The 26,512-nt window shown below is 40.8% G+C and overlaps 1 protein-coding gene across 1 annotated transcript; it reads left to right on the top strand.

Moving 5' to 3' along the window:
- The first annotated feature begins 24,299 nt into the window (after positions 1-24,299).
- Positions 24,300-25,643, top strand: LOC138889541 (uncharacterized). The gene is made up of 4 exons (XM_070172863.1): positions 24,300-24,593; positions 24,681-24,807; positions 24,916-25,005; positions 25,114-25,643. The coding sequence occupies exons 1-4, from the start codon at positions 24,300-24,302 to the stop codon at positions 25,641-25,643; spliced, it is 1,041 nt and encodes a 346-aa protein (XP_070028964.1).
- The last annotated feature ends 869 nt before the right edge of the window (positions 25,644-26,512 follow it).

Below are 26,512 nucleotides of genomic sequence, written 5' to 3'. Positions count from 1 at the left end.
GCCCGTTTGAATTTCTATCAGAATAATTGTAACCCTAGACTGGGAAGTTTAATTTAGTCCACGTGCCTTGCAGGTCGTGACTCGTTATTTAGTATGGGCTAGCTTTTTGCCTATCATCTACAATTGTTAGTAAAATTTAACAATTCAAAAATTAAATTTTAAAATACGGATACCTAACCGTGGGTATTTCTTAGAAATAATATCTCTTCAGGTTAACAACATTCCAATGTGAAGGTAGTATCTTGCCATCCATTGTTTCCAGCTCGTATGCTCCTTTACCTGCAATATCATGAATCCTATAGGGTCCTTCCCATGTTGGACTTAATTTTCCTACATTAGCTACCTTCATAGATTGAAAAACCTTTTTGAGCACGAAGTCCCCAATTTTGACGAATCTTAGGTGTGCTTTTCGGTTGTAGTATCGTTCTATGACCTGCTTTTGTGCTACCATTCTTATCAGTGCAACTTCCTTTTTTCCTTCAAGTAGTCAAGATTTATGCGCATTTCTTCGTTATTAGACTCGTCTAACGCTTGTGTAAATCTTGTACTTGGCTCTCCTATCTCAACTGGAATTAAAGCTTCAGCTCTGTAAACCAATAAAAATGGTGTTTCTCATGTACTTGTTTTTGTTGTTGTGCGGTATGCCCATAAAACACCAGGTAACACTTCTGGCCAATTACCTTTGGACTCCTCTAAACGTTTCTTTAAATTGTTGATCATGATTTTCTTTTTTGACTCAGCTTGCCCATTACCCACCGGATGATAAGGTGTGGATGTAATTCTTTTGATCTGCCAACTTTGAAAGAACTCTGTGATTTGCGTGCCTATAAATTGAGGGCCATTGTCGCATATGATTTCCTTTGGTACACCAAATCGGCATATGATATTCCGCTAAATGAAATCATTAACTTCTTTTTCACGCACCTGTTTGAATGCTCCTGCTTCCACCCATTTAGTAAAATAGTCAGTGAGTACGAGCAAAAATTTTACTTGTCTTTTTACTTGTGGTAGTGGACCCACGATATCCATCCCTCATTTCATAAACGGCCATGGTGCAGTGACCGGATGTAGCAACTCTGCAGATCTATGCATATTATTACCGTACCTTTGGCATTTATCCCATTTAGCCACGAAACTTTCCGCTTCTTCTTCCATTTTGGGCCAATAATAACCTGTCCTGATTAGGGTTCTTACCAGTGATCTTCCTCTTGCGGGATTCCCACAATGCCCCTCGTGTATTTCTCTCATTACGTGTTCTATTTGAGAAGGTCCGAGGTATCTTGCTAAGGGACCACCGAACATTTTCCGATAAAGATTGCCTTGCTTTAAGCAATATCGAGCTACCTTTTTTCGAAGCGCGTGAGCTTTCCTCTTGTCTTCAGGAACGATACCATTCTACAAAAAGGCAACAATCTCGTTCCTCCAATCCTAGGTTAAGTTATTAAAATTTACCTCATTTTTATCTGGATCGAGCACTGAATGAAACAAATGTATTACAGAAGCATTTTCATTGCTTGCCACGTCTGCTGCAGATGCAGGATTAGCTAAGGAATCCGCCTCAACATTTTCATCTCTTGGTATTAGCGTAACCTTCCAGGTTTGGAATTGCCTAATTAGATCCCGTACCTTCTCTAAATACTGTTGCATTTGTGCTTCCCTGGTGGTATAAGTCCCCAGCATTTGGTTAACCACGAGCTGCGAATCGCTCTTGATTACAATCTAGTTAATGCCAAGTTCTCGTGCCAGTTCTAAACCTGCAATCACCACCTCATACTCTTCCTCATTATTAGTTAAATAATGGCATTTAATGGCTTGTTGAATGGTTTTACCCGTAGGTGGTACCAAAATGATCCCTAAGCCTGCACCCTTTATGTTAGATGAACGATCAGTAAATAAGGTCCAAATTCCTGGGTTAGCTCCGTTGAGCACCTGCAATTCTTTTTCTACTTCTAATTGCATCCCTTGGATAAAATTAGCCACGAAATCAGCTAACACTTGAGATTTTATAGCAGTTCTAGATTGGTATGTGATATCATATTCACTTAATTTTATAGGCCACTTGGCTAACCTACCTGACAACTCATGCTTGTGTAATATATTGTGTAATGGATAAGTAGTTACTACAACAATACAATGACATTGAAAATAAGGCCTTAATTTTCTAGATGCCATGATTAATGCAAGTGCAAGCTTTTCTAATTGAGGATACCGCGTCTCCGCATCTAATAAAGATTTGCTGACATAATAGATCAGAGATTGTTTACCTTGGTCCTCACGGACTAAAACAGCACTTACCGCTACTTCTGAGACAGCAAGGTAGATGAGTAGTCTTTCCCCAACCTTTAGTTTTGCAAAAAGTGGCGGATTTGATACGTATGTCTTCAAATTTTTAAGTGCCTGTTGACATTCCTTATTCCATTCGAAATGATCTTGCTTTTTAAGAGTTGAAAAGAATTTAAAGCACTTTTCTAATCATTTAGAAATGAATCTTCCCAATGCTACAATTCTTCATGTCAACCTCTGCACTTCTTTTTTACTTGTAAGTACATCAGGGATTTCTTCAATGGCCTTAATCTATGTGGGATTCACTTTAATACCACGGTTAGAGACAAGAAAACCTAAAAACTTACCTGATGCAACACCAAATGCACACTTCTCAGGATTTAATTTCATATTAAATTTTCACAAAATCTAAAATGCATCAGACAAGTGTGATATATGATCCCTTGAATGTTGAGTTTTGACGAGCATGTCGTCTATATAGACTTCCATAGTTTTCCCCAAATGTTCTTGAAACATTTTACTCATTAGTCTTTGATATGTTGCACTAGCATTTTTGAGACTAAAAGGCATTACTTTATAACAGTAAGTCCCCTTGTTAGTTATGAAGGAAGTTTTTTCTTCATCTATTGGATCCATTTTGATCTGATTGTATCCTGAATACGCATCTAAAAAACTTAATAATTCATTTCTTGCAGTAGCATCAATTAGTTGATCTATATGTGGTAGTGAAAAAAAATCTTTAGGACAGGCTTTGTTAAGGTCTGTGTAATATACACAAACTCGCCACTTACCATTCTTCTTCGGTACCACAACAGTATTGGCTAACCAATTAGGCTACTTTACCTCAGGGATAGACCTAATCTTTAGTAATTTTTGAAGCTCATGTTGAATCACCTAATTTTGAAAGTTCCTTGCTTTCTCTACTTTTGTTTGGAAGGAGGATACGATGGGTCTTCATTTAATTTGTGAGTCATTACCTCCGGTAGTATTCCTATCATATCAGAGTGGGACCAAGCAAAACAATCCACGTTAGTTTTCAAAAATTCAATCAACTTAACTTCATGTCCTTGCTTAGATTGGCCCCTACGTAGACTTTCCTATCAGGCCATTGTGCAAATAATACCATAGCCTCTAATTCTTTAATTGTTGTCTTGATATTTTTGTTTTCCTCTGGTTCTTGAATGGTATCTGGGCTTTAGTCCACATCTGTTCGCCCTTGTTCAGTTGAGGTTTGTGTTGTGGTACCCTCAACTGGATTCTGTGATTGCTATTTTTGTTCATTTCTCGTACTTGAATCCGCTATAGAGTTGCTGTTCCTGGATGTATGGTTGTCCCCACGGATTTGACATATTCCCCATGGTGATGAAAATTTAATAATTTGATGCAAGGTTGACGGAACAACATCCATCTCGTGGATCCATGGTCTACCAAGGATCATAAGCCATCTCCATACTACTACCTGAAACTTTGTATATTTGAGAACTCCCTCTGCGAATGTAGTAAGTATTACCTCTCCTTTCGTCACGACACTGGAATTGTCGAATCCAGATAGAGTATGCGCCTTTGATATTAATTTATCTTCATCTTGCATCTCACGTAATACTCTTAACAGAATAATGTTCACGGAACTACCTGGATCAATCAAAACTCGTTTTACATTAGTACTATGTACAAGTAGAGATATTACCAGTGCATCGTTATGAGGAGATAATACGCCATCCGCATATGCATTATCAAACGTAATGCTTTCTTCCTCTAAGACATGTCGCACCCGTTTCCCTTGGGTAATTGTGACTTTGGAAATTTTATTGGTTGTTGTGTACGTCACACCATTGATGTCTTCACCTCCACTTATAACGTTGACAGTCCTTTTAGGAGAAGGTGGTTTAGGGGGATCCTGCCTATTCTTCATGTATGCTTGCTTACCTTTCTCACTGAATAACTCGGTGAGATAACCCTGTTTTAATAAATGATCAACTTCACTTTGTAAAAACGTACAGTCTGTCGTTTTATGCCCGTGATCGTTGTGAAATTCGCACCAATGATCAGGATTGTGCCTATTTGGATTTCTATCTCATCTTGTTTGGCCATCGTACCTTGTCACCCATGCTTCTCAAAACAACTACGAGTTCGGAAGTGCTCACATTGAAATTATAACCGCCAAACCTCACCTTCAAGTTTCTATCATCATCTCGTGACTCATACGTGTTTTGATTATTCCCAAATCTTGATGACGAGCCCGACTCTCTATTCCTCGACCTGTGATCGTACCTTTGATTGTTCTGTTTTGACCATGAGTCTTTTCCCGCTGGTCCCATGTATGGTTCGTGCCTGGTTTTACCGGACCTTTTTTCGATTTCCGCCCGTCTCGAACTTACCTTTTCTTCTTTTTGAGACCGTGAGATAATATCTTCCTCTATCCTCAACTTCATGCTATACCTGTTGTAAACATCATTCCATGTTGTAGCTGGGAATTCACGAAGACTTTCCTTGAGTTACCTCATAGCTTCTGAGCTTTTTTCATTTAAATTACTTGTGAAGGCTATAACTGCCCAATTGTCAGGTACACGTGGTAATGTCATTCTTTTACGTTGGAATCTGTCCACGAACTCTTTAAGCAATTCTGAGTCCCCTTGCTTGATTTTGAAAATATCTTCCATTCGTTTTTCAACTTTTTGGGCTCTCGAGTGTGCTTTGATGAAAGAATCTGCAAGCTCAGCAAAAGAATTTATGGAATTTTCGGGTAAAAGAGAATATCATGTTAATGCACCCTTAGTGAGTGTTTCACCGAATTTCTTGACCAATATTGATTCGATCTCCTGTTTGGTCAAGTCGTTGCCTTTTAGGCCTGTTGTGAATGCAGTCACGTGGTCTCGTGGATCAGTTGTTCCATAGTATTTTGGAATATCGGACATTTTGAATTTCTTTGGAATTGGTAGGGGAGCAGCAATTGGCTTGTAGGGTTGTTGCGAATATTTATCCATATCTATCCCTTTGATTACGGGCGGCACCCCGGGTATTTACTCAATGCTATCACTTTGCTCCTTGAGCTATTTCTGCAATGTTAGTACTAACTTTTGTAAATCAAATTTGACTAAATTACCTGGTACTCCCTCTTGTGATTCGCTGGGGGTTCCACCACTACCTGAATTAACAAGCCCAAAGCGAGGGTTCTCGAAAGTGTTGTTATTTGGAGTGGGTGTGGGTGGTGCTGCTGGTAACTAGCTAGAAAAAGCCTCAAGAGCTTTATTGACCTGTTCAGCAATTAGTTTTTGCAAAGCTTCATCGATAGCTTCAACATTTTCAAATTGAGCGTTTCCATTTGCATGAGATCCATCAGGAGTGCCTTCTTGAGACCACCGAGGAGAGCTTAGTGGAGAAGGGACCAGGATGTGATTATCCTGTAGATTTCCCTGAAGTTGTTGGTTTCCTTGGTTTCCTTGAATGTTGTCATTATTGTTCGACATGGTTGATGCAACAAGGAAAGTTAAACTAAAAAAGAATAGATTATCAGATTCCCGACAACAGAACCAGTTTGTTTAACCAAAAAGTAAAATTTTGGTCAAAACTTTAATTTAGAAGAACTCGGGTTACTAATAATCAAAAAATGTATAGGAGAAAGTAATTTGGCTAGCAATAAGATAATTAGAAGAAGATAAAGTAAACAAATGTATTCAGATGGTTTTTCGTGTCTTTACAATTGACCCATTCTTTCTGTTTTATAGTTATCTTGGAAATATGTGTTTTGTCTTTGTCATAATAAGGCCATTATAGACAATTAAAGACATTAAATGCTACGTTATATAATCATTGTATTTTAATAAAGATTCTCTAATGTTTTTAGCATTTAATGCTTATTAAATACTGTATCTGTACTCTCTTGTGCTGTCAGATTCATTCTCCTTGATTCTTGGACTTAAATAGGTACGGGCGTTGAATCTTTTGAGTATCTGATCGTGCCTCCTCTTATGTCTCTTCTCGTATCTGTTGCAACTCGTGCCTCTTTGCCAATCATAACTCTTTGAACAGTCAACGTGTCATGACACGTCATCTTCCAATCACTTTAATATGTAAACTCAATTTTTCCCAATACACCCCTGTTCTTGAATTGTAGCCTATTTGCTTTTAAAGAAGTGTAATCATAGGTTAATATAAACTTTGAGTTTTTCTTTTCGCTTTCTAGACTAGTGTTAGTATGGTAAGAAGTAGCTACAATTGAGTTGATTGTAGGGAATGGGTACTAGAGTTAGCCCCCCTGTTTATTGCGTTATAACCTAAAAACTCCTCTTTGAAGTTACTTTGAAAGAAAATCGTGTACCGATAGGTCGTATTGTTTACTTCATTGAGTAAGGAGTTTGTCCGCGTAAAATTAATGTGTATTTAAATTTCATATTTAGCTAGTTGTTTGTGTCTATTAAGTAAAAGAACCAGCTTTTTTAATTTACAAAAATCGAGTAATACATAATTTACCCTCCCCCCTGTTGTGTTACAATGAAATCTATGAATAATAATCTATATTAGACTAGGCTCTTTCAGCAAAGACTAACTCCTGGAAAGAATCTACGATGGTTGCATTCCCCAAACGCTCAAGAAGAAAAATCAACTGTTTGCCACCATTGTTCACCAAAAATATTATGGATGGCGGAAAGAAAGTATGCCTGATTTTCTAGAAGGTGAAGACTTAGAACTTTGGAATATATTTCAGAAAGGTCCTAAGATTTCTATGGCTATGGATGATAGGGACAATTCTACTGGACCCAAAAAATACTCTAAGGAATGTCACGGTCCAAAATTTCACTAAGTTGTGATGGCACCTAACCCATCCTATTAGGTGAGCCCAACTGTATAAGTCACTACTATGATAAGAAACCAACAGAGATAATGAATGAAATAGTCAAAAGGGTTTAATACAATTATTCAAAGGACTAGTAGTACAAGTCACGAGCCAGTATAATTAAGTGTACAACTTCAGTTTGAGGAAATATACATCATATGTTTGAAATTTACATAAACAGAAATATAAATCCTAAACTACCACGAAAAAATGGTAGGTTGTATCCGGAATGTTAGTACGTCTTTAGTGCTGGGCCCTCGAACTCTTTAGCCACCCATCGCCGAATATCTGCACGCAAGGTATAGAAGTATAATATGAATACAACCGACCCCATGTACTCAGTAAGTATCTTGACTAACCTCCGTAAAGTAGTAACGAGGGTTTTAAGACAAACGATACTCACTAATATAATCTGTGTAGTTAAATTAGCAATAGAGACAAAACTAGAATAGCAGAGTAGATTACGTGAACAAATATGAGAAGTAGTATATGATTAAATAAAAGAAATAACGATCAGGTTCCTCAATATCACAATCAATCCTTTTCTAACTGCTTAAGTCACGAGATTAAAGCAATAACCACCAAAACAACATAGTAAACCCGCAAATCTTCGTAATAAGAGGAATATGTTCAAGATATCAAATCAAATGGCATGACAACACCCTTCGAGAATTTACCTTATCCGCACCAAACATGTGTATGTATATCAAATCAAATGTCACGGCAACACCATTCGTGCATTTATCTCATCCTCACCAAACATATGTATAATAGTACAAACCAGGTAGGCGGAATGCCAATAACAGTAACAAAGAAGTAGAAAGTACACATGCAACAATAACAATCAAGGTAGGAGCATACATATAACAGTAACAGACAAGGCGGGAGGCACAAAATTAATGATAGCAAATAAGGCAGGAGAACATAGATTTCAATAAATAGCAAGGTAGAAGGTTTAGATAAAACAACAGCAAACGAGAAAAAGGCATAGATGTAAATATAACAAACAAGAAGGCTGGCATGAATATAACAATAATATAAAGGCATGGATTGGATAATAATAAATAAGATAGAAAGCAAAGGCGTAATGACAACAAGCAGTAGAGATAACATATGTGCAACAATAAAAACTCAGGATAAAGGCATGAATGTAAATGTAAGGGAAATACAATACAACATAATGCATGTCTCTCATCCTCCTGCACAAAAACACCCTTCGTGCCAGGAACACTTGTCATCATATTTTAATGTAAAATAATTTTACGGCATCACCCTTTGTGATTTTACTCTCCTCCTCACATAATAAAGTAAAAACAACGGCATGATATCGCCCATCATGCTTTTACTCTCATTCTCACATAATAATGTAAAAATAATGGCACGACATCACTCTTCGTGCTTTTACTTCATCCTCACATAATAATGTAAAAATATAATGTCACGAAATCACCCTTCGTGGTTTTACTCTCTTCCTCACCAATCATATATACATCAACGCCAAACAAGGTAGGAAGCATGGGTAACATCAAGAGGAGTGATAAAGCATAATACACACGTGAACAATAGTCATAACTTTTGCACCAATAAACAAGTTAATAAACTTCAAGAACCCCATTATTCAAGTATCTCAACAAAGCTCAAACATGATCATCAACGTAAGTGTGGAACCCAAATATCTCAAGAATTATGAATATAAACATGTGTTCGTGATTTAGGTATAGTCATAATCAATAGTCTCACAAAGAGTGCATCATACTTAATCAAGTTGTAATAAGTTGAAGCGCGGACTTCAACATTAATATTTGTACTCATATTATTATAGGAATCAAGTAAATCATGAGGCAAGAATATCACAAGGTTCAATAAAGCACAAAGAATCATATAATCTACCCCAAGCATAGATAACCCTAGCAAGTCCTAGCAAGCTTCTACTAGGACTTATGACTCTTAGTCTATTGTCTTAGGTAGCCACCTAAAGTTAAGTACATAATTACACTTAAGTATAAGACTTATACAAGTTGGTTTCCTTTATACAAAGCTTGATTTTTATTTGATTTCATTTTATACAACCTTTCCTCCTAATACAAAATCCTTCAGAAACAGATGCTTGGTTTTGTTTATACAAAGCTTAGTTTCATTTGATTTCATTTTATACAACCTATCTTCCTAATACAAAATTCTTCATAAATAGACGCTAAAACTTAAATCTAACGAGCTTCCAATCAAAATTCTCGAGACAAAATCAATTCCAGCGAGAAATTATTAGCACCTTAGCAACTTAAAATTTTACGGTACTAAAGGAGTACAGTGCAATCTTTTCCAAAAATACTATATGGAGTTTTCCCTACTCCAGGTATGTTAAGACCATCCCTTCTTTCTTTTTGGCATGATCCAAATTATACAAAAGAAACGAGCAAACGCACGATTTTCATAAATTACTTTACTCATAGAAATACTATATTCTTGATTTCCCATGTGAATTATTATTATCTTCTGTTCATAGGTCCCAGAAAAATACATATTTAATAATGTTTATCCGAAAGGCATATTGAATTTTATGGCGTTCCGAGAAAATTTTATTAACATATTTCTTATGCATTCCATGCATTTATACATGCACATTAACCCATGACCAGATGACGTTATATACGTGTATATATGTATATTATATTTATATGGGATACGGGAAAAAGGTTACGGCGTTATATACGAATCACCACCTAATCAATTGGCATATGTTGATGATGTTGCCCACAGTGGCCGAGACAATATGATGGGGTGCCCTCAGAGGCTTGATGATATTATGTACACTCATACCTATGCATGGCACAATATTTGTATGCGGCGAAATCAGAGGATTTAATTTCTTGCTATAAAGCCACTTCAGAAGAATATCTCGATACCCCGAGAACGTGGAGTTGCGACTGAGTCCCCTCCATTGGGGCTCGTCGAGGCCCAACTCAAAGAAGATGAAGATCGAGTCTAGAGCAAAAGGGGGAGTTCCCAAAGCATGCGGCTAAGTCTGACAGAGCCAGCCTACCCAGGGCCTGTGTCGAGGCATCATGTCTAGCCGTCCTATCTCCATGATTTTATAATTAATGTATGTTGTACTATAACCGGATACCCCTCCTATATAAATTTAATCAACACCACTTTGTAATGGGCTGCTGTTGCTCCAACTATTCTACACAAGATCAATAATATCTCTCTCTCTTTCTTCTCTCTAACTTACTCGCTCGAGGCCACCCTTAGCATTTATTGCCTTCATACTTGTTCTTCATTTATTTCTTGGTATTAGCTATAAAGAACCTTATTTAATTATGTTCTAACTATTATCCCATTCTCGACTACCCCCGATAGCTCGAACTAGAGCCAGATATCGACCCCGAGGCCCTTCATCGACCAGTCCGAAGCCCGGGCAGCAAACCCCTTAGTTTGATTACTGCCCTATTTTAGCTTGTATCTCATCGTTAAATTTCATACTCCTAGTATTAGCTGCTCTAAAAACTAGCATAAAAATAGATGACGTATTTTTAGAGTCCTATTTACAAATTTAATTGTTGTTACCATTTTCACAGTAAACTGTTTGGCGCCCACTGTGGGGATAAAAATAATAGTGATTATTTTCTTGTTGGTTTCATTGCAAAAATGCAAGTTATCTTTCACACTTTTTCTTGTCCAAGATCTCTTGATTTTAAGTCGAAATGTCTGGCTCGATAAACAGGGTTGAGAACGATTATCTCAAAAATCGCGGCGAAAACGGTGTGGCTGTTCCAGTAGATGCCTATACGAGTGCAGTTTTCGAAAACGTGTGTGAGGTTTCGTCGACCCAAAAGACGTTGAGATGAAGTCCATTTTATTGAAGAGGTTCGGGGAAACACTCTCGAAAGGGGCCATGATGTGGCATCATAACCTAGCGCCCAACCCTATAAACTCACTTACCATACCGGTAGATTCCTCCATAAAGGCACAAGCCGGTGCCATCAAAGCAACGATGAGAAAGCCTGACACATCCAGGACCGAGCAAAGGGAGAATGAAATGCTGCGAGAATTCGCATCTCATTCCCAGATGGAACGAACAGGATTACCTCCAGTCTCGGATGACTGGGTGGTACATGCCTTCACTCAAAGCCTAAACAAAACAAGCCCGACAATATCAAGGCAGTTAAAACAAAACATGATCAGGTACCCAGCTAAGATCTGGTCGGATGCTCATATCCAGCAACAGTCGCAAACCAGGGTCGTGGATGGCCATGCAGGAGCCCCCTCGGGCTAAGTATATCCAAGTAGGCTCCTAGAAAAGAAGCCAATGCCAAAAAGAGAAAGGTACCACCTGTATGCCGCAAATAGGAGGAACGCCCTGAGACACAATCTACCTCGCAATGATCATGGATTGAGGACAATATCATCGAGGAATCATTAATAGTTCCAGATTCGATAGGGACACAATACCAACGAGGGTCCTCGCTCATCAAGATACAATTTCAACATCGCTATACCAAACTTCGTGTTCACCATTAGCGATACCAGGGACGTCCAATGGCTCAGACCAATTCGATCGAATCCCTCTCAGAGGAATCACAACCTGGTGCTGGAACTATATAACAAATACGGCTGCGGGGCCAAAGATGGCCACCAGCTCCGAAGGAAAAAAGCCAAGCCACTCAACAAAAATCACTGCCGAGAACTGACGAGCAACCGAATTCAAGTTCAGTCTCGAGTAAGGAAGATGGCTAGGAAGAACGAAGCAAATAGGCCATAGCGTATTACTACGATAGTGGAGGAGCGACAACACTTTCCAAGAACTCGTAAAAAGGCAAGAAAAAATTCTCGTCAGCAGAGAAAGGCGGATCTGGGGATATATTCCCGAGGATGCCCTCACATTCAACAAAGAGGGCACCGAGACCTTGTCTTGACCTCATACTGACGCACTAGTAACCTTATTCCGAACTCGATCCATTTTAAATAAAACATGTGCTCATGAAATCATGTGGCTTGATCAACGCTGTCAGACTGATAATGATAGGGTGGTTTAGACAGCTGGGTCAAAACACGACAACCTCTTGAATCTTTGGCGGATTCCAAACGGCGATCGCAACAACAAGGAGAAAGACCATTCTCTTAGTACAACATGATTGGCCCTGACCGGAGCGCCGAGTTTCATATCATCAAAGGAGGTGCAAGGCACAGACGCCTTCAGACGACCGCGGACGCACCGCCTGAAGGCAGTGCCGTCCCCCCTTCGCCAAAAGGATGAAATTCAATGCAAGGGACAGAACTAAAACCATTGGTGGAAAGCAATACGCGGCAAGGAGAAAGTCCGCATCACATAACGCATCGCCGGTACCAATATCTCCACTCTCGAAAGAGTCAAAGGGTAAGTGAACCATGTTTTCAGGCAATCCCGATTGAACACAGCGGAGGGCTGTACTAGAGTCCTCGCTCCAAAATGGCTGGGACATATCGGACCTCGAAATATCGCCTGCGCACCCCGCAATAAGGTAAAACTACCCCCTCCTTCGTTATTTTACACTAACCTATATGCAGACACCCGGAAGGGGCGTCCGGAAGTGTTAACTCTACTTGAAGATCCTAAGGCCTTAACAACACCCGTCACACTCTTTCCCCTCGGCCGGACATCCGCCTCGAAGAGGGTCTCGCCAGCGAGGTTTTTAACGGAGCGACGTGCCTCCTAGGAAGGATTCAACAAGCCTACCAGACTTTCTTCGTAATCAACCCCGTACGGGGAACTAACAAATGATTTCCCAATGGGAAATGATGTATGGGCCAAACGGTCAAAGGAGCCATGCCCGCATGGGCCGAGCTCACGACAACGAAACAATATGTATTTACGCCACGCAATTAAAGGATATCTTTCAACATCTCGTACTCCAAAAAAGAAAAATTCGGCATGCTCGCGGCAAAGATTCCCCCCCCCCCATCGAGTACATCCCGAAATACTCGGAGACTTAGCGTCAATGATTTAACAGCTACATGTCCTCACGGTCAGAACTATGTGCTCAAGGCCCCAATGAGGCAGTTCCGAGCTCACGAATAACTGCCTTCGAGCCTAAGCAAACTCGATGACTCGGAGACTATCATCAATCACCACACACTGGAGAACCCGAGGCCGTAAGACCCCGAGCGAGCAGACTCGGTCTAGCCAAATCTATTTTACATAGCAACAAACACTATAAGACATCAACAGGCATGACAAACTATAAGACCTCAACATGCATGGTAATCTGTAAGACCTTAACATGCATGAAAAACTGTAAGACCTCAACAGGCATGGCAAACTGTAAGACCTCAACAGGCATGAAAAACTGTAAGACCAAAACAGACATGACAAACTGTAAGACCTCAATAGGCATGAAAAACTGTAAGACCTCAATAGGCATGAAAATTTTGTAAGATCTTACTACAAGCATAAAACTCAATCCCAAAGTTTCGGCTATATGTCGCATTTGTAAGACTCCCGAAAGGGCATAACCTCGATGGAGACACCTAAACTATCACTTGGGATCAAAAATGTCTCCGTCCAAACACATATGACTATGATCAATATGGCGGCACTAGCCAAATTAACGCGACTCGGGGATGCCCGACCGTTGCTAACAAAATCATAGGCCATTACTTCTAATCTACTTCGAAAAGAACCGGTTAAAACAGGCTACCCTCAATAGGCAAACGAGCTTCGACCATGTCAGCTCCAAATCACAAGGCTTCGAGCTACTCAGCCTATGAGCTAAACCTTTCGAAGTGCTCGAGCATCACCACTAATGACTTGAAATTGAGGTTCTTCCCAAACCGATGACGGGTCAGGCAAAATTATTTCAAAAAGACCTTAACGAGAGGAAAACAAAGCCTACATATGCCCACAGGCAAAGCGTAAAAGCCATTGTCGCCAGCCAAACGAGCCTCAGGGCCACACACTAAAAGCTCTCAACGACCAAAAGTGTAAGAGCCACTGCCGCCAACTAAAATATTGGAAACTTGAGGATTAAAATGAGGTCGAGTTGTAACCCAATTCGGAGTCCGGATCCAAAATAGTTAACTATACATACCTAAGGGCACAATGTAAGAGCCATCGTCGCCAGCTTCACGAGCCTCAGGGACACATATCTAAAAGGTCGCTTCGACCCAAGGCAAATAAAAGCCAATTTCATCTGCCCATGCAGGCACAAAAACTTGAGGGTCAATTAAGCTCAAGTCACAACACAACTCGGAGACTGAACCCAAAATAGTTAAAATACAAATGCCCAAGGGCAAGGAATAAGAACCGTTATCGTCCTCCCGTGCAGGCACTGGAGATTGAAGGTCAGGTAAGCTCGAGTCAAAGCCTGACTCGGAGACTAAACCTAACAGCTGGGCAAAGAACAAAAGCTCTAACGCCTACTCGTGTTAAAAATTGCAGTTGACCGAGCATGAAAGAGCCTCTGGGCCTATCTAATGAGCTCCGGATCCATAGGGCACCCGCCAAACACCGAAACTAGCCCGCCTGGTTGAAAGCAATGCAAAAAGAGATACAAAAGAGATAAATGTTCAAGTTTTCTTTTATTTACATACGCAAAAGGTGCGTTCTCCATCTATAAACATGCTCTACGAAAGTCAAATACAAAATGGCAAAATGGCAAAATCTACGCTCCGCTCCAGAAGGCTACGACCTACCAGCCCCAGCTTTACTCTCTGTGACATCGGTAAGAAGTGACCGAGCATCACGCTTATCCGCCCTCGCACGAGCCAACTCTCTCGAGAGAACAAAACCCTTGGCGCCGATCTCTTCGAGTACCTCTCTTCGAGATTTGCAACGAACATATTCTTCGATCCTCTTTTCACGATTGAGGGCCCACTTCAACTTATCTTGGGAATCAGTAGCGTCCTTCAAATGAATCGCCATCTCCTGATCAGCCTTAGTCCGACTCAATGTTGCCTCTGCCCTGACCTTCGGGAGATCGGCCTCGAGCTTCGCGATCATATCCACTTGAACTGAAGAGTTGTCACGAGCCAAGCGGAGTTGGGCCTCAAAGGCCGGAACTTTAGCCAAGGCACCCTTCTCCTCTAAAGCTTGAGCCTGCACATGAGCCCTCAGTTAACCACAAGCATTCCTAACTCGCTCGGCTTCGCCCCTAAGGTACTCCAGAGCCACCATCTTTTTCTACAACTAAGATAGGTAAAAGGATTAACCTTAAGGGTAAAAAAGGCAAAACACGTACTACGAGAGGTTACCTGGTCCATCAAATAGCTCTCGTAATTCGAGCTCCGGTACGTCTCATATCGCCAGTGCATCAACTCAACCTCCTTTTCCTCGCTGAGGAAACTAAGGGACTCACCCTCATCCAGAGCTTTCCGAAGCCTAGCCCCATGACGCAGCAGCTCAGACCTAAGCCTATCAAAGACCTGCAGAAGAAAAACTCGATAAGAAAAGGAAAGGGCAAAATACAGAAGGACTACGCCAAAACTCACCACGAAGTGAAGCCAGCGGACTTCCTCGAAGGCCAAGCACACTCCTGTTGGTCCATCCCTTTCAGCCCTGGAAGAACCAACCTCGGTCGAGGCATAATCACTCGGAGGAACCACCGCTCTAGAACTAAATACTTCGGCAACAACAGGCTCGGGTGATGTTTTCTCCTAGAAGACACGGGCCCGTTTAGCCCCGCTAAAAGCTCCATCGCACTGCAAGTGCAAATCCCGTTTATCGCCGTCGTCCCGTATCTTGGAGGCCAATGATTCCTCCCCCTCTCTGGGGGAACACGGCCTTACCCCAGGGAACTGCCCGATACCTGCAACAACAAAGCCAGAACAAAAGAAAGAGGAAAAGGTCATCTCAAACATACAAAGACCAAGGTAAAAGCAGCATATGCGCATACCTTGGTGTTTCTCTTCCCATCTGCCTCGGGACACAGCTCGCTACCTATGCTCATTGCAAGTCGAATGGGTTGCCAACCTCCGAACCTAGCCGGGCAAATCGGGAACCTCGCCCGATGTCTATGAAGTTGCTGCAGAAAAGAAGGAAACACAATTACTCAACCGGCTTTTGCTATAAGTAAATCTAACAAAGCACGAGACACTCCACTCACGCGCGTATTTCCATCCCTCGGGAAATAGCATGAGCTCCACGAGGATAATGTCAACCATCCGAACCCACACAAATTGACTGACCCACTCTTGATCCTCATATTCCTCATCATCAATAACAAAGGGTGTGGGCGAACGACACCGTAGGGTTATCAGGCCTCGATGGTGGAAGGGCCGGTACAACCTGACGAGGTGACTAAGCGTGAATTCAAGCCCACCCTTATCCGCAAAGAATCTCATCATCAACACCACTCGCCAAAACGACGGATGTATCTGCGCCAAAGTAGCCCGATACTTCTGGCAGAAATTAAGCATGACCCTATCAAGGGGCTTAGTGCGAAAGGGTATAAGTATACGTTCAGGAATCCATCAGCGGAGTCCATAATACTCTCATCTGGGGAAAACACCTGCAGCGCTACCCCCTCGCCCCATCCACAGTACCTTCTCACCATATCCAGATATTCCTCTCTTATGAAAGACAGAGTTTTCAGGGTAAACTCCCGCAGATCCTGAGCACTGGGAGTGGAACTCTCCCCTCCCTGCTAGCTCAGCCCTAAAGTAGCTGCCATTGCTATTGTAGAATTGGCAGACTGAAGTAGGGGCCTACACCAACACTTTTGCGCTTATGGCAATGAAGGACCTAATGCCAAGGCAGTGTGAGCACGTGATTTTTGCCCTATATGAATTACTCCAACATATTCAAAACAAAATAATTTCTTTCAGTATTTGCAATTTTGTTGGATTTCGTGGCATTTTCTGTTAATTATTTGCATTTGTCTGTGCACGTTTATTTTATTTAATTCATGAAAAATAAAAAAAATATGTTGCATCTGCAGTTAGGATTTAATTTTATATTTTTATATTAATTAGTAAATTAGTTTGTTTTATAAAAAATGAAAATCACAAAAATAATTCATTTTGCATTTTTACTTTTAAATTTTGAATTGTATAGTTTTTCTTTAAATTTAGGATTTAATTAATTATTGTAAATACCATGATGAGTGATTAATATAATTGGGTAGGTTAATTTTTTTTAGAAATTATTAATTAATTTAGGTTTTATTTCAATTTTGAAAAGAAAAGAATTTAAAAAAGAAATTAGGAAAAAAATCAAAGGAAAATAAAAAGAGTTGAAAACCCTGATTTGGGCCATTTGAGTTCAAAACCCCCAGGCCCAAGTCCCCCAAACCCCCTCACCCGGCCCAACCACTCTAACCCGGTCCGGTGTCCCCCCCAAACTAAACGACGTCGTTTCAATAAGTATTGATCTGAGCCGTTGATCTCGCCTTTATCAAACGGCTCAGAACTGAAGCCCCAGGGGTATTTAAGTGTCCGAAAACCCTTTCCCCCCCTCAGAATCCCTTTTGCTCACCACCCTCACCAGAAACACCCCGAAACCCTAGCTAAACCGCCCCCAAATCCCCGGCCTTCGGTGGCGGCGCAACCTCCAAACGCCACCAAAATCACACCACCGAACCACCCTGACCCTCTCGTTCCAAATCCCCACTCCGTTTCCCTCGAATGTAGCCCAATATTCTCGAATATTAGATCAGAAGATGAACCATAAAATCCCCAGGTCTCAAATTAAGGTTTCATTGAAGATTTTAAGGCTCAGTTCGACTTTAATCGCATGTTTTTGACAAAGAACATACGATTAATCTCGGATTGGGCCTGAAATTGAAGATTTCAAAGCGTACATGCTATTTCTTGTTTGTCCGAGATCCCTAGGTATTCTTCTTTCCCCTTTGGTATTTTGTTTCCTCATCCTCACCTTCTTCTACTCTTTCTCTTATTTTCTGATTTTTATTCTGTTTCTTTTTATTTATCATTCTTCTTTATTTCCGTACCTGCATGTTAGATTTAGGATGTGTGTGCTTGTAAGTTGGGTCTTGTGTTCAAGTTCTGATAGTTTGAATTTGCAGTGTCTTTTAGGCTTAACTTTGTTCCGAGTCTTCAGGGTCTTAATTTGAACGTTTGGGTTTTGGGGTTTTTCTGAGTATTGATTGGGTTCACAAGATTAAAAAGCCCAATTGAGAGTTGAACTAGGTTTTCAGTAGACCCATCGAATTGGGTCAACTTGACCCAATTAGCTTGACCAGTTGACCCGGGTGGTTTTGGGGTAGTTTTAGAGTCTTTAAAGGGTAGTCTAGGGAATTGGCTTAAGGGAATCTTGCTATAACAGACTAGGAAGCTGGGAAGGGGTTGGTTCTGATTTTTGATTTTTTATAAGTGTATCTAAGCTATAATAAAAATTAAAAAGGGGACAAAGTGCAAAACTAAGTCTGCCCTAATAGCTTGCCTATAAAGGCAGCTTTTCTTGCCTTTCAAGGCAGAGAAAAAGGGCTAAAAAAGAAGAAAAGCTCAGAAAAATACAAAAATGGCAGGAATTTTACTGTTTCATTGAATTTCAGTGATTGTTGATTCCTTTTCAACTTCTGAAACTATTTTTTCTCATCCGAGTGGGAAAGGGACTGAACTTGGTCGCCAAAAGTTGGGTCTAAAGTTTTGTTGGGCTGCCGTGTGTTTGAGTTTGTTATATTGAGCTGCTATACATCATTTCTGGGTTGGGACTGGTTTGCTGGCTTTTTCAGTGCTGATTCTTGTTGCTGCTCCTATTGATTTTTCATTTCTTGTCTTTGTTCATTCCCATGTACACATCTCTGCACTCTATTCGAATGTAAAGCTTGATGTGGGAATCAAAAAATGGAATCTGGAGCCTTGAGTTGTATTCAGTTTGAGTTTAAATTAAGACTATAGCATGCTTGTCTACTCTGTTTTTCTGGAAATTCCACTTACTGCCTTTCAACTATGAACAATGGGATCAACCTTTAACCTCTGAATGTCGTACGACATGGTAGCCTAGTCTGAATGTCTACCTCAGTATAAGTTCTTTATATGTAGTCATTTTAATATTTGTTTGTCTCGAGGTCACTAGTTGGACTGATTTAGATACGGTTGACTCAAGATTGTTTGTTTCACAGACTGTTAGATCTGACTGAAATTGGTATTTACGTTTAAATTGCCTGAGTTTTGTATCACATTTTCTGGTACAGTTTTAGAATTCGAGCAAGTTGTTTGCTCTCGAAGAACTGTGATTCAGACTATGAATTTACAGTTCGACGAGTCCCAAATCTGGTAAAATACCATCAGGATTCAAGTTCCATGTAATATGTTGATGATGTAGTTTGGGACTTGAATTTTCATTATGCCATTTGGTCCAATATGGTTGCTGCATTTTATGGCAGAAATGGGTTTAACAATGCATGAAAAGTATTACTAGAAGTTGAGTTCTGCATTTTTCTTTCACATCCCAGGTCAGTGATCTAGGTATCATGTGAATACTGGTAGTCGAAGCTTGATAGTTAGGTCATTCAAATTGAGTAACTTAGTTAATTGCCGGAGCGGTGTGACTTTATCATTATCAGAATAAATTGTGGATGCAGATTTAGCATGTAACAAAGATTAACCTTGGATTTGTATTTGCTTGTAAATAGATGCGAATTTGAGTTAGCAATCTGGACGTATGTTAGTTCATGTATGACTATCTTTATGGAATTACTTAAAGGAATTGGGCCCGGTTGGACAACATGGGTCAACTTGCTAGGAAAGGGCCTTCATATTTGTATTGCATTCCCCCTTACTCCAAATGCTTCAAGTGATATTGGGCCTATAGTCAGCCCAAAACCATCTCAGGCTATGTGAATGCTTGTTCTATCCCATTCAGACTTTTGGCTAATAAAAGTAACCGAACTTCAATTTTAGGGTATGTTTAATGTCGTGGCCCGAGTTAATTAATTATCGTCCCTCAATGGGTTTGTGGTGTAATATCAACCAATATATGGCCCTCACATGTTTTAATTAGACAATAAGACAAATATTCGTAGAGAAACCTTTAGGGCCGACTAAAATACTATCATGGTTGTGGACACATTCGCGTGACACAGTTACGATTTCTTAAAAAAAAATCTGAGTATACGTTCGAGTAACTTCAGCTATACTTTCTTAATAATAATAAGCGTTATTAATTGTGGACACGTACGCGTGACATAATTTTTACGCGCCAAAAATGGGTACACGTACGCGTGACCCGTTTCAAGATAATTTTTAATTTAAAGGCGGTTAAGAGGTGAAAGCACATAGGTTTCAAAATGAGTAGGTAAAAAATTTAGTAATCCAAGTATAATCAAAAGCAACCGTGCTAGAACCTCGGAACTCGGGAGTACCTAATACCTTCTCCCGGGTTAATAGAATTTCTTACTCGGATTTCTGTGTTCGCAGACCGTGAATAGAGTCAACTTTCCTTGATTCGGGATTTTAAACTGGTGACTTGGGACACAATAAATTATCCAAAGTGGTGACTCTGATTTTTAATAAATAAAAAATCTCGTTTCGATTGTCCTTTAATTGAAAAAACTCCCTTGTATTTATACCGTTTATGGGGTATAGTAAAAGGAGGTGTGACAGGCGGAAGGATAGCTATCTAAAATAATGGGATATTCCAAAGAAGCAAGAGACACCCCACATATATGTGGGAAACAATAACGATTCGCCTATCCAGGTAAGCCTCGGGTGGCCAATGGCCTCGGTACAGATCCCGGGGTGGTACCCGACCTCGAGGACCTCCATAAAAAAGAAGTCAAGCTTCGGAAAGCCTTCAGCACCATCATAGAGCTCGAGGTGGTACCTGATCTCATGGTTTTCCTTTCTAAAAAGAAAAATAAGCACTTCAAGCTCCGCCCACGAGGGCTCGACGTCAGGAAGTCACCTAAGTACGAACAACCCTTCCTCAGAAACATGCCTACAAACACCTTAAAAGGTTATCTACATCAAAACTCAAAAGTAAAAGCTCCAAGTGACCGAAATTGATTTTCACTTCAATGCTCTATCTCCATGAGGATCGAGGGCCCCGACGATCCAAAATTGCAGAACCGTTTCAGGCCTGATCCTAGGAACAACAATGAGCTCGAAGGAGAGCCATTTCTGCTGACCAAAGGCCAAAAGGAATATTGACGATCCCCAACCGAAGCATACATTCAAATCTCCGCAAATGCACTAGAATATACAATGATAGGGCAAGCATCAAAGACAGAAAACAAGAGAGTATCTCTATATTCGTGCATATTCGTTTACAACGACCCTCGAGGAGCACTTTCATATGGTTACAAAAGCCTACGGAGGAATCTCTACACAAAACAAAGAAGCAGAAGGATGTACATATGATGAAAACCTAAGAACCCAATATGTCCTAGAATGTTCATATCCGGTGGCAGCATATCCGAGCACTGCCTCCTTGAGCCCGCATCCTCGAAGGCAACTCCCTCGAGCGCCACCTCCTCTAGGCTTCCAGCTCAATCCCACGGAAGGTCCTCGCCGAGGGAAAAGATGAAGAAAAGGAAAAAGAAGGGTTGCAGAGGAGGTAGAGAAGAGAGACATAGCCTGCCGAAGCCAAAGGTTAAAGATTCGGCGGGACCTAGCCTCAATGACCGATGGTGCCATTTTATCCCTTGGGAAAGGAAAAAACCCAAGGGATGAAGTGCCACACTAGGCCTGGGTAGTAGAGTGAGTAGCAGTGCATAGTCCGAATGACTGTATACAAAAGGGGAAAATCGATTCCCCATTTATTGTCATCTCGGGCCAATGGGGACAGTGGCAACAGACGCAATAACAACCGCAGTAGCAACGGAACAGCATAGTCGAGCTCCGGTAAAGCGCCACGACACGGCCTATCGAAATAATGCCAAACGACATTGAGGCCGTAGACTTCAAACATGGTGATCAACAATAGAGGAAGATGATAAGGAGAAATGGGCGAATGAGAAGATTAAGGTACTTGGATAGAAAAACAATACCAGAGCGCCCCCATTTATAAGGGGTAACGACACGGTCATTGAGGCTTTAAAAGACTAACCGTCGGATACAATTACTGCATTTTTTGAAGAACCAAATCGACGGTGGTAATTTCACCTTGGAGAACAGGAATTGACAGTGCATTGAATGATGTCAAATACACAAGTCCATGGGACATCCCGGTTGTCGCAAAGGCTCGCGCCATAGGTTGCATCATTGGTATAATATCAACGCAAGAAGCTTGTAGAGTCAGATGTCAGAATAATTTCCCATCGCTTCATTCTGGGAAACATGGAGACTGTCTGTATGCAATGCAATCAGAGTGTTTAATTTCTTTCTATCAAACCATTTCAGAAGAATATCTCGAGACCCCAATGATGTGGAGTTGCGACCGAGTTCCTTCCCTTGGGGCTTGTCGAGGCTCGACTCAAAGAAGACGAAGATCGAGTATAGATCAAAAAGGGGTGTTACCAAAGCACGCGGATAAGTCTGACAGAGTCAGCCTACCCACAGCCTGTGTCGAGTCGTCATGTCTAGCCGTCCCATCTCCATGCTTTTATAATTAATGTATGTTGTACTATAACCGGATCCCCCTCCTATATAAAGGGAATCCACACCACTTTGTAAGGGGCTGCTGTTCCTCCAACTATTCTACACAATATCAGTAATATCTCTCTCTCTTTCTTCTCTCTAACTTACTCACTCAAGGCCACCCTTAAAATTTATTGCCTTCATACTTGTTCTTCATTTATTGCTTGGTATTGGCCATAAAGATCCTTCTTTAATTATGTTCTAACTGTTATCCCATTTCTGACTACCCCCGATAGCTCGAACTCGAGCCGAATATCGACCCCGTGGCCCTTCATTAACCAGTCCGAAGCCCGGGCAGCAAGCGCCTCGGTTTGATTACTACACCATTTTAGCTTGTATCTCATCGTTAAATTTCATACTCCTAGCATCAACTTCTCTAACAACTTGCATAAAAATAGATCACTTATATTTATAGTCCCATTTACAAATTTAATTGTTACCATTTTCACGGTAAACAATATTTATATGCACATGCATGACATTATATATGTTTCAAAATTTACAAAGTTATTCAGGTTTACAGATGGATTTATTTATTCCATGTTTCATCTATGTCTTTTACGTACTGGTTTTCATGCCTTACATACTCAGTACATTTTTTGTACTGATGCCCTATTTCACGGGGCTTGCTTTCATGCTTGTAGGTGTAGGTAGGCAAGCTAACGGTTCCCCTTCTTAGGATCCTTGATCAGCGAGAGTTGGCATGCTCCACTTGATCCGGAGCGACTTTTGATTTGGTATGATATGCTTGTATATATACATGTGTATGACGTGGCTCAGTCCCGTCTTTGTATAGTTGTATTTCTATTAGAGGTCTATAGACAGTTATGCATAGTTGGATAGTATGTGGCCTTGTTGGCTTTCAGTTATGGGTATACAGTTGTTTATAGCAGCCTTGCCGGCTCACCCACTATATTCCGCATGTATACATACATATGCCTTTTTGGCAGGTTTTCTTCATGTATGTTATTCTCGAAATTAAGCAGACGTCATTTAGTTATATGTTAGATGCATGCTTAAGGGTGTTCGATAGGTAGGACTCGGGCACTCGTCGCGGCCCATCAGTTTGGGTCATGACAAAAGTGGTATCAGAGCATTTCTGTCCTAGTGTTGTCTATAGATCGTGTCTAGTAGAGTCTTGTTTATGGGTGTGTCGTGCACCACACTTATAGACAAGAGGTTACAAGACATATAGGATGTTATCTATCCTTTTATTTTAGATCGTGCGATATAAAAATTCATGTTCCTAACGATATGCTATATTTTCAGCTATGCCTCCAAAGACTACAGCCACCCATAAAGGAAAGTCCGTGGTTGGTGAGATTACTAGTTGAGTGCCATGAGTTACCAGGGCTTGAGGAGAGTCTCATAGTGAGATTCCATCTTATACTTCACATACCCCGCTCTTTCTAGAAGAGGTCCGAGGGGCACCAGCTCCAACACTCTCCCCTGTACGTTCAACCCCTCAGCCAAATGCATCAGTTCAGGAGATGAGAGATGCTATTCAACTATTAACTTAATTTGTAGCCGTACAAGATCGATGTCAGGAAGTATCTATTGGTTATACAGATAGGTCAATCTGTGCGACGGTTACTTCATTAATTTAGACCCTCCGATATTCACTGGGGCATATCAAAACAAAAATCCTCAGGTATTTATTGATAGAATGCAGAGGACGTTAAGGGTAATGAACACCACTACGACTGAGGCAGTTGAGCTTGCTTTCTATAGACTCCGAGATGTTGCAGTTAATTGGTACGAGTCTTGGGAAATGTTCAGAGGTGAGGATGCCCCTCCAGTAGTATGGCCGGAGTTTACAGAAGCTTTTCTTTGTCATTATCTACCCCCGGAGCTTAGACGGGACATAGTTGATCAATTCTTGACCCTTCGGTGGGGTAACATGAGTGTTCGGGAGTACAATCTTCAGTTTGATTTACTGGCTAGGTATGCTCCCACTATTGTATCTAAGATGGAGGATTGAGTTCCCATGTTCGTGATGGGATTATAGCCACACTTGCTTAACGATTGTATGTCGGTCTCACTTCAGCCAGACATGGATATTTTTCGTATTCATGCATACACTCATGGTGTAGAGGAATGTAAGCAGAAGCAGATGATGGATCGTGAGCATGATAGGGCCCAGAATAAGAAAGTAAGGTATTCGGGTCCTTCTGGTGAGTTTTGAGGTGGTTAGAGGCAAAAATATCCGAGGTATCCATCCCGGCCATTGGCTAGCGCACCCCTCAGTTTGGCGGTAAGAGATTTGATCTACACATATTCAGGGCCTGGTCAGCCTTCCAGGGCCTCAGGTTCTCAGTATAGGGATGATTCAAGTCAGATGAGGCCGCCCTTGCCACGATGTGCTCAGTGTGGTAAGCAACATGCCGGGTAGTGCTGTATAGGGTTGGGTGTTTGTTATACTTGTGGTTATCCGGGCCATGCTATGAGGAATTGTCTGACGAGAGGTGATTCAAGCATAGCTCAGCCAGCGGGATGTGTACCTGGTTCGCCATCATTAGTACACCCCCCTGGGAAAGGTTCAAAAGCACCAATGAGTCGTGGTAGATGCAGAGGCGGAGCATCTAGCTCAAGCGGTCCTCAGAACCGCATTTATTCATTGGCAGGACGACAGGATCATGAGTCATCACCTGATGTTGTTACAGGTATATTATCAGTCTTCTCATATGATGTGTATGCACTGATTGAGCCAGGCTCCACCTTATCATATGTTACTCTGTTAGCCGCTAGTATGTTTGGAATAAAACCTAAATTGGTTGAACCTTTTGAGGTGTCTACACCTGTTGGGGACTCAGTGATAGCAAAGCAAGCATATAGAGATTGTATAATAGTAGTTCATGGTCAATCTACCATAGCGGACCTAATCAAGTTAGATATGGTAGAATTTCATGTTATAATGGGTATGGATTGGTTGGCTTCTAATCATGCCAACATTGATTGTAGATCAAAGATAGTCCGATTTCAATTTCTAGGGGAGCCTATTTTGGAGTGAAAAGGTAAAACAGCATTGCCAAGAGGTAGATTTATTTCCTATCTCAAGGCAAGGAAGATGATCGGAAAGGGCTGGATTTATCACTTAGTCTGGGTTCAAGATATGGAAGTAGATTCACCAACTATGTTACATCCCATGTTTTCGTACGTGAGAGTACGTCGTAAGGCAATTGATGTAAGCTCGAAAAAGAGATCATTTTTTAAACTACATAGTGTAAGTTTATAATGTTATCTTGGAGGTTACAAATCTTTATGATCATCAATAACAAGTACCAAAAGGGTTGGAAAGCTTAAACGCTAAACGAATTGAAGAAAATAAGTTTCGTCGAAAGTCGACAAGTTTGGAATGTTATAACATATGCTTTTTGGGTGAGACTAAGGTGATTAAAATGATGAGGAGATTACGTTATGAGTTATTTTAGTCGTATGATAGTCGTGTGTTATGTTTTTAAGTCAAGCGAGTTGTGAAACAAAAAGTTGGCAAAGGTCATCACAAGTTGCATTCATAATGTGCTGAAATTTAGGTCAAATGTAACTGTACTTTTCTCCCAATATACTTGGAATCAAAGGATGATATAAATATAAAATTGAAGATCTACAAGTCTAGTTTCCAATGCATTAAACTGTTTGTCAATAAAATCTTGGAGTATAGAGATATTTGTATTTTTGCGAGACTGCACATAATGGTAGGTGACAAGTAGGTGCATCACCTACTTGCCAAAATGAGAGGACTCAATTAAAAGCCCCAAAATCGGACAAGAAGGGAATTTTAAGGGATTATCAACTCATTTATTTCACCTATCTTGCATACCTTGAAAACAAAATTTAACCCCTGCAACACCTCCCCAAAAATCCCACACAAACCATTGA

Source organism: Nicotiana sylvestris, chromosome 4, assembly GCF_000393655.2.
Source record: "Nicotiana sylvestris chromosome 4, ASM39365v2, whole genome shotgun sequence".
In the NCBI taxonomy this organism is placed as follows: Eukaryota; Viridiplantae; Streptophyta; class Magnoliopsida; order Solanales; family Solanaceae; genus Nicotiana; species Nicotiana sylvestris.
This window is presented reverse-complemented; position numbering and strand designations above follow the sequence as displayed.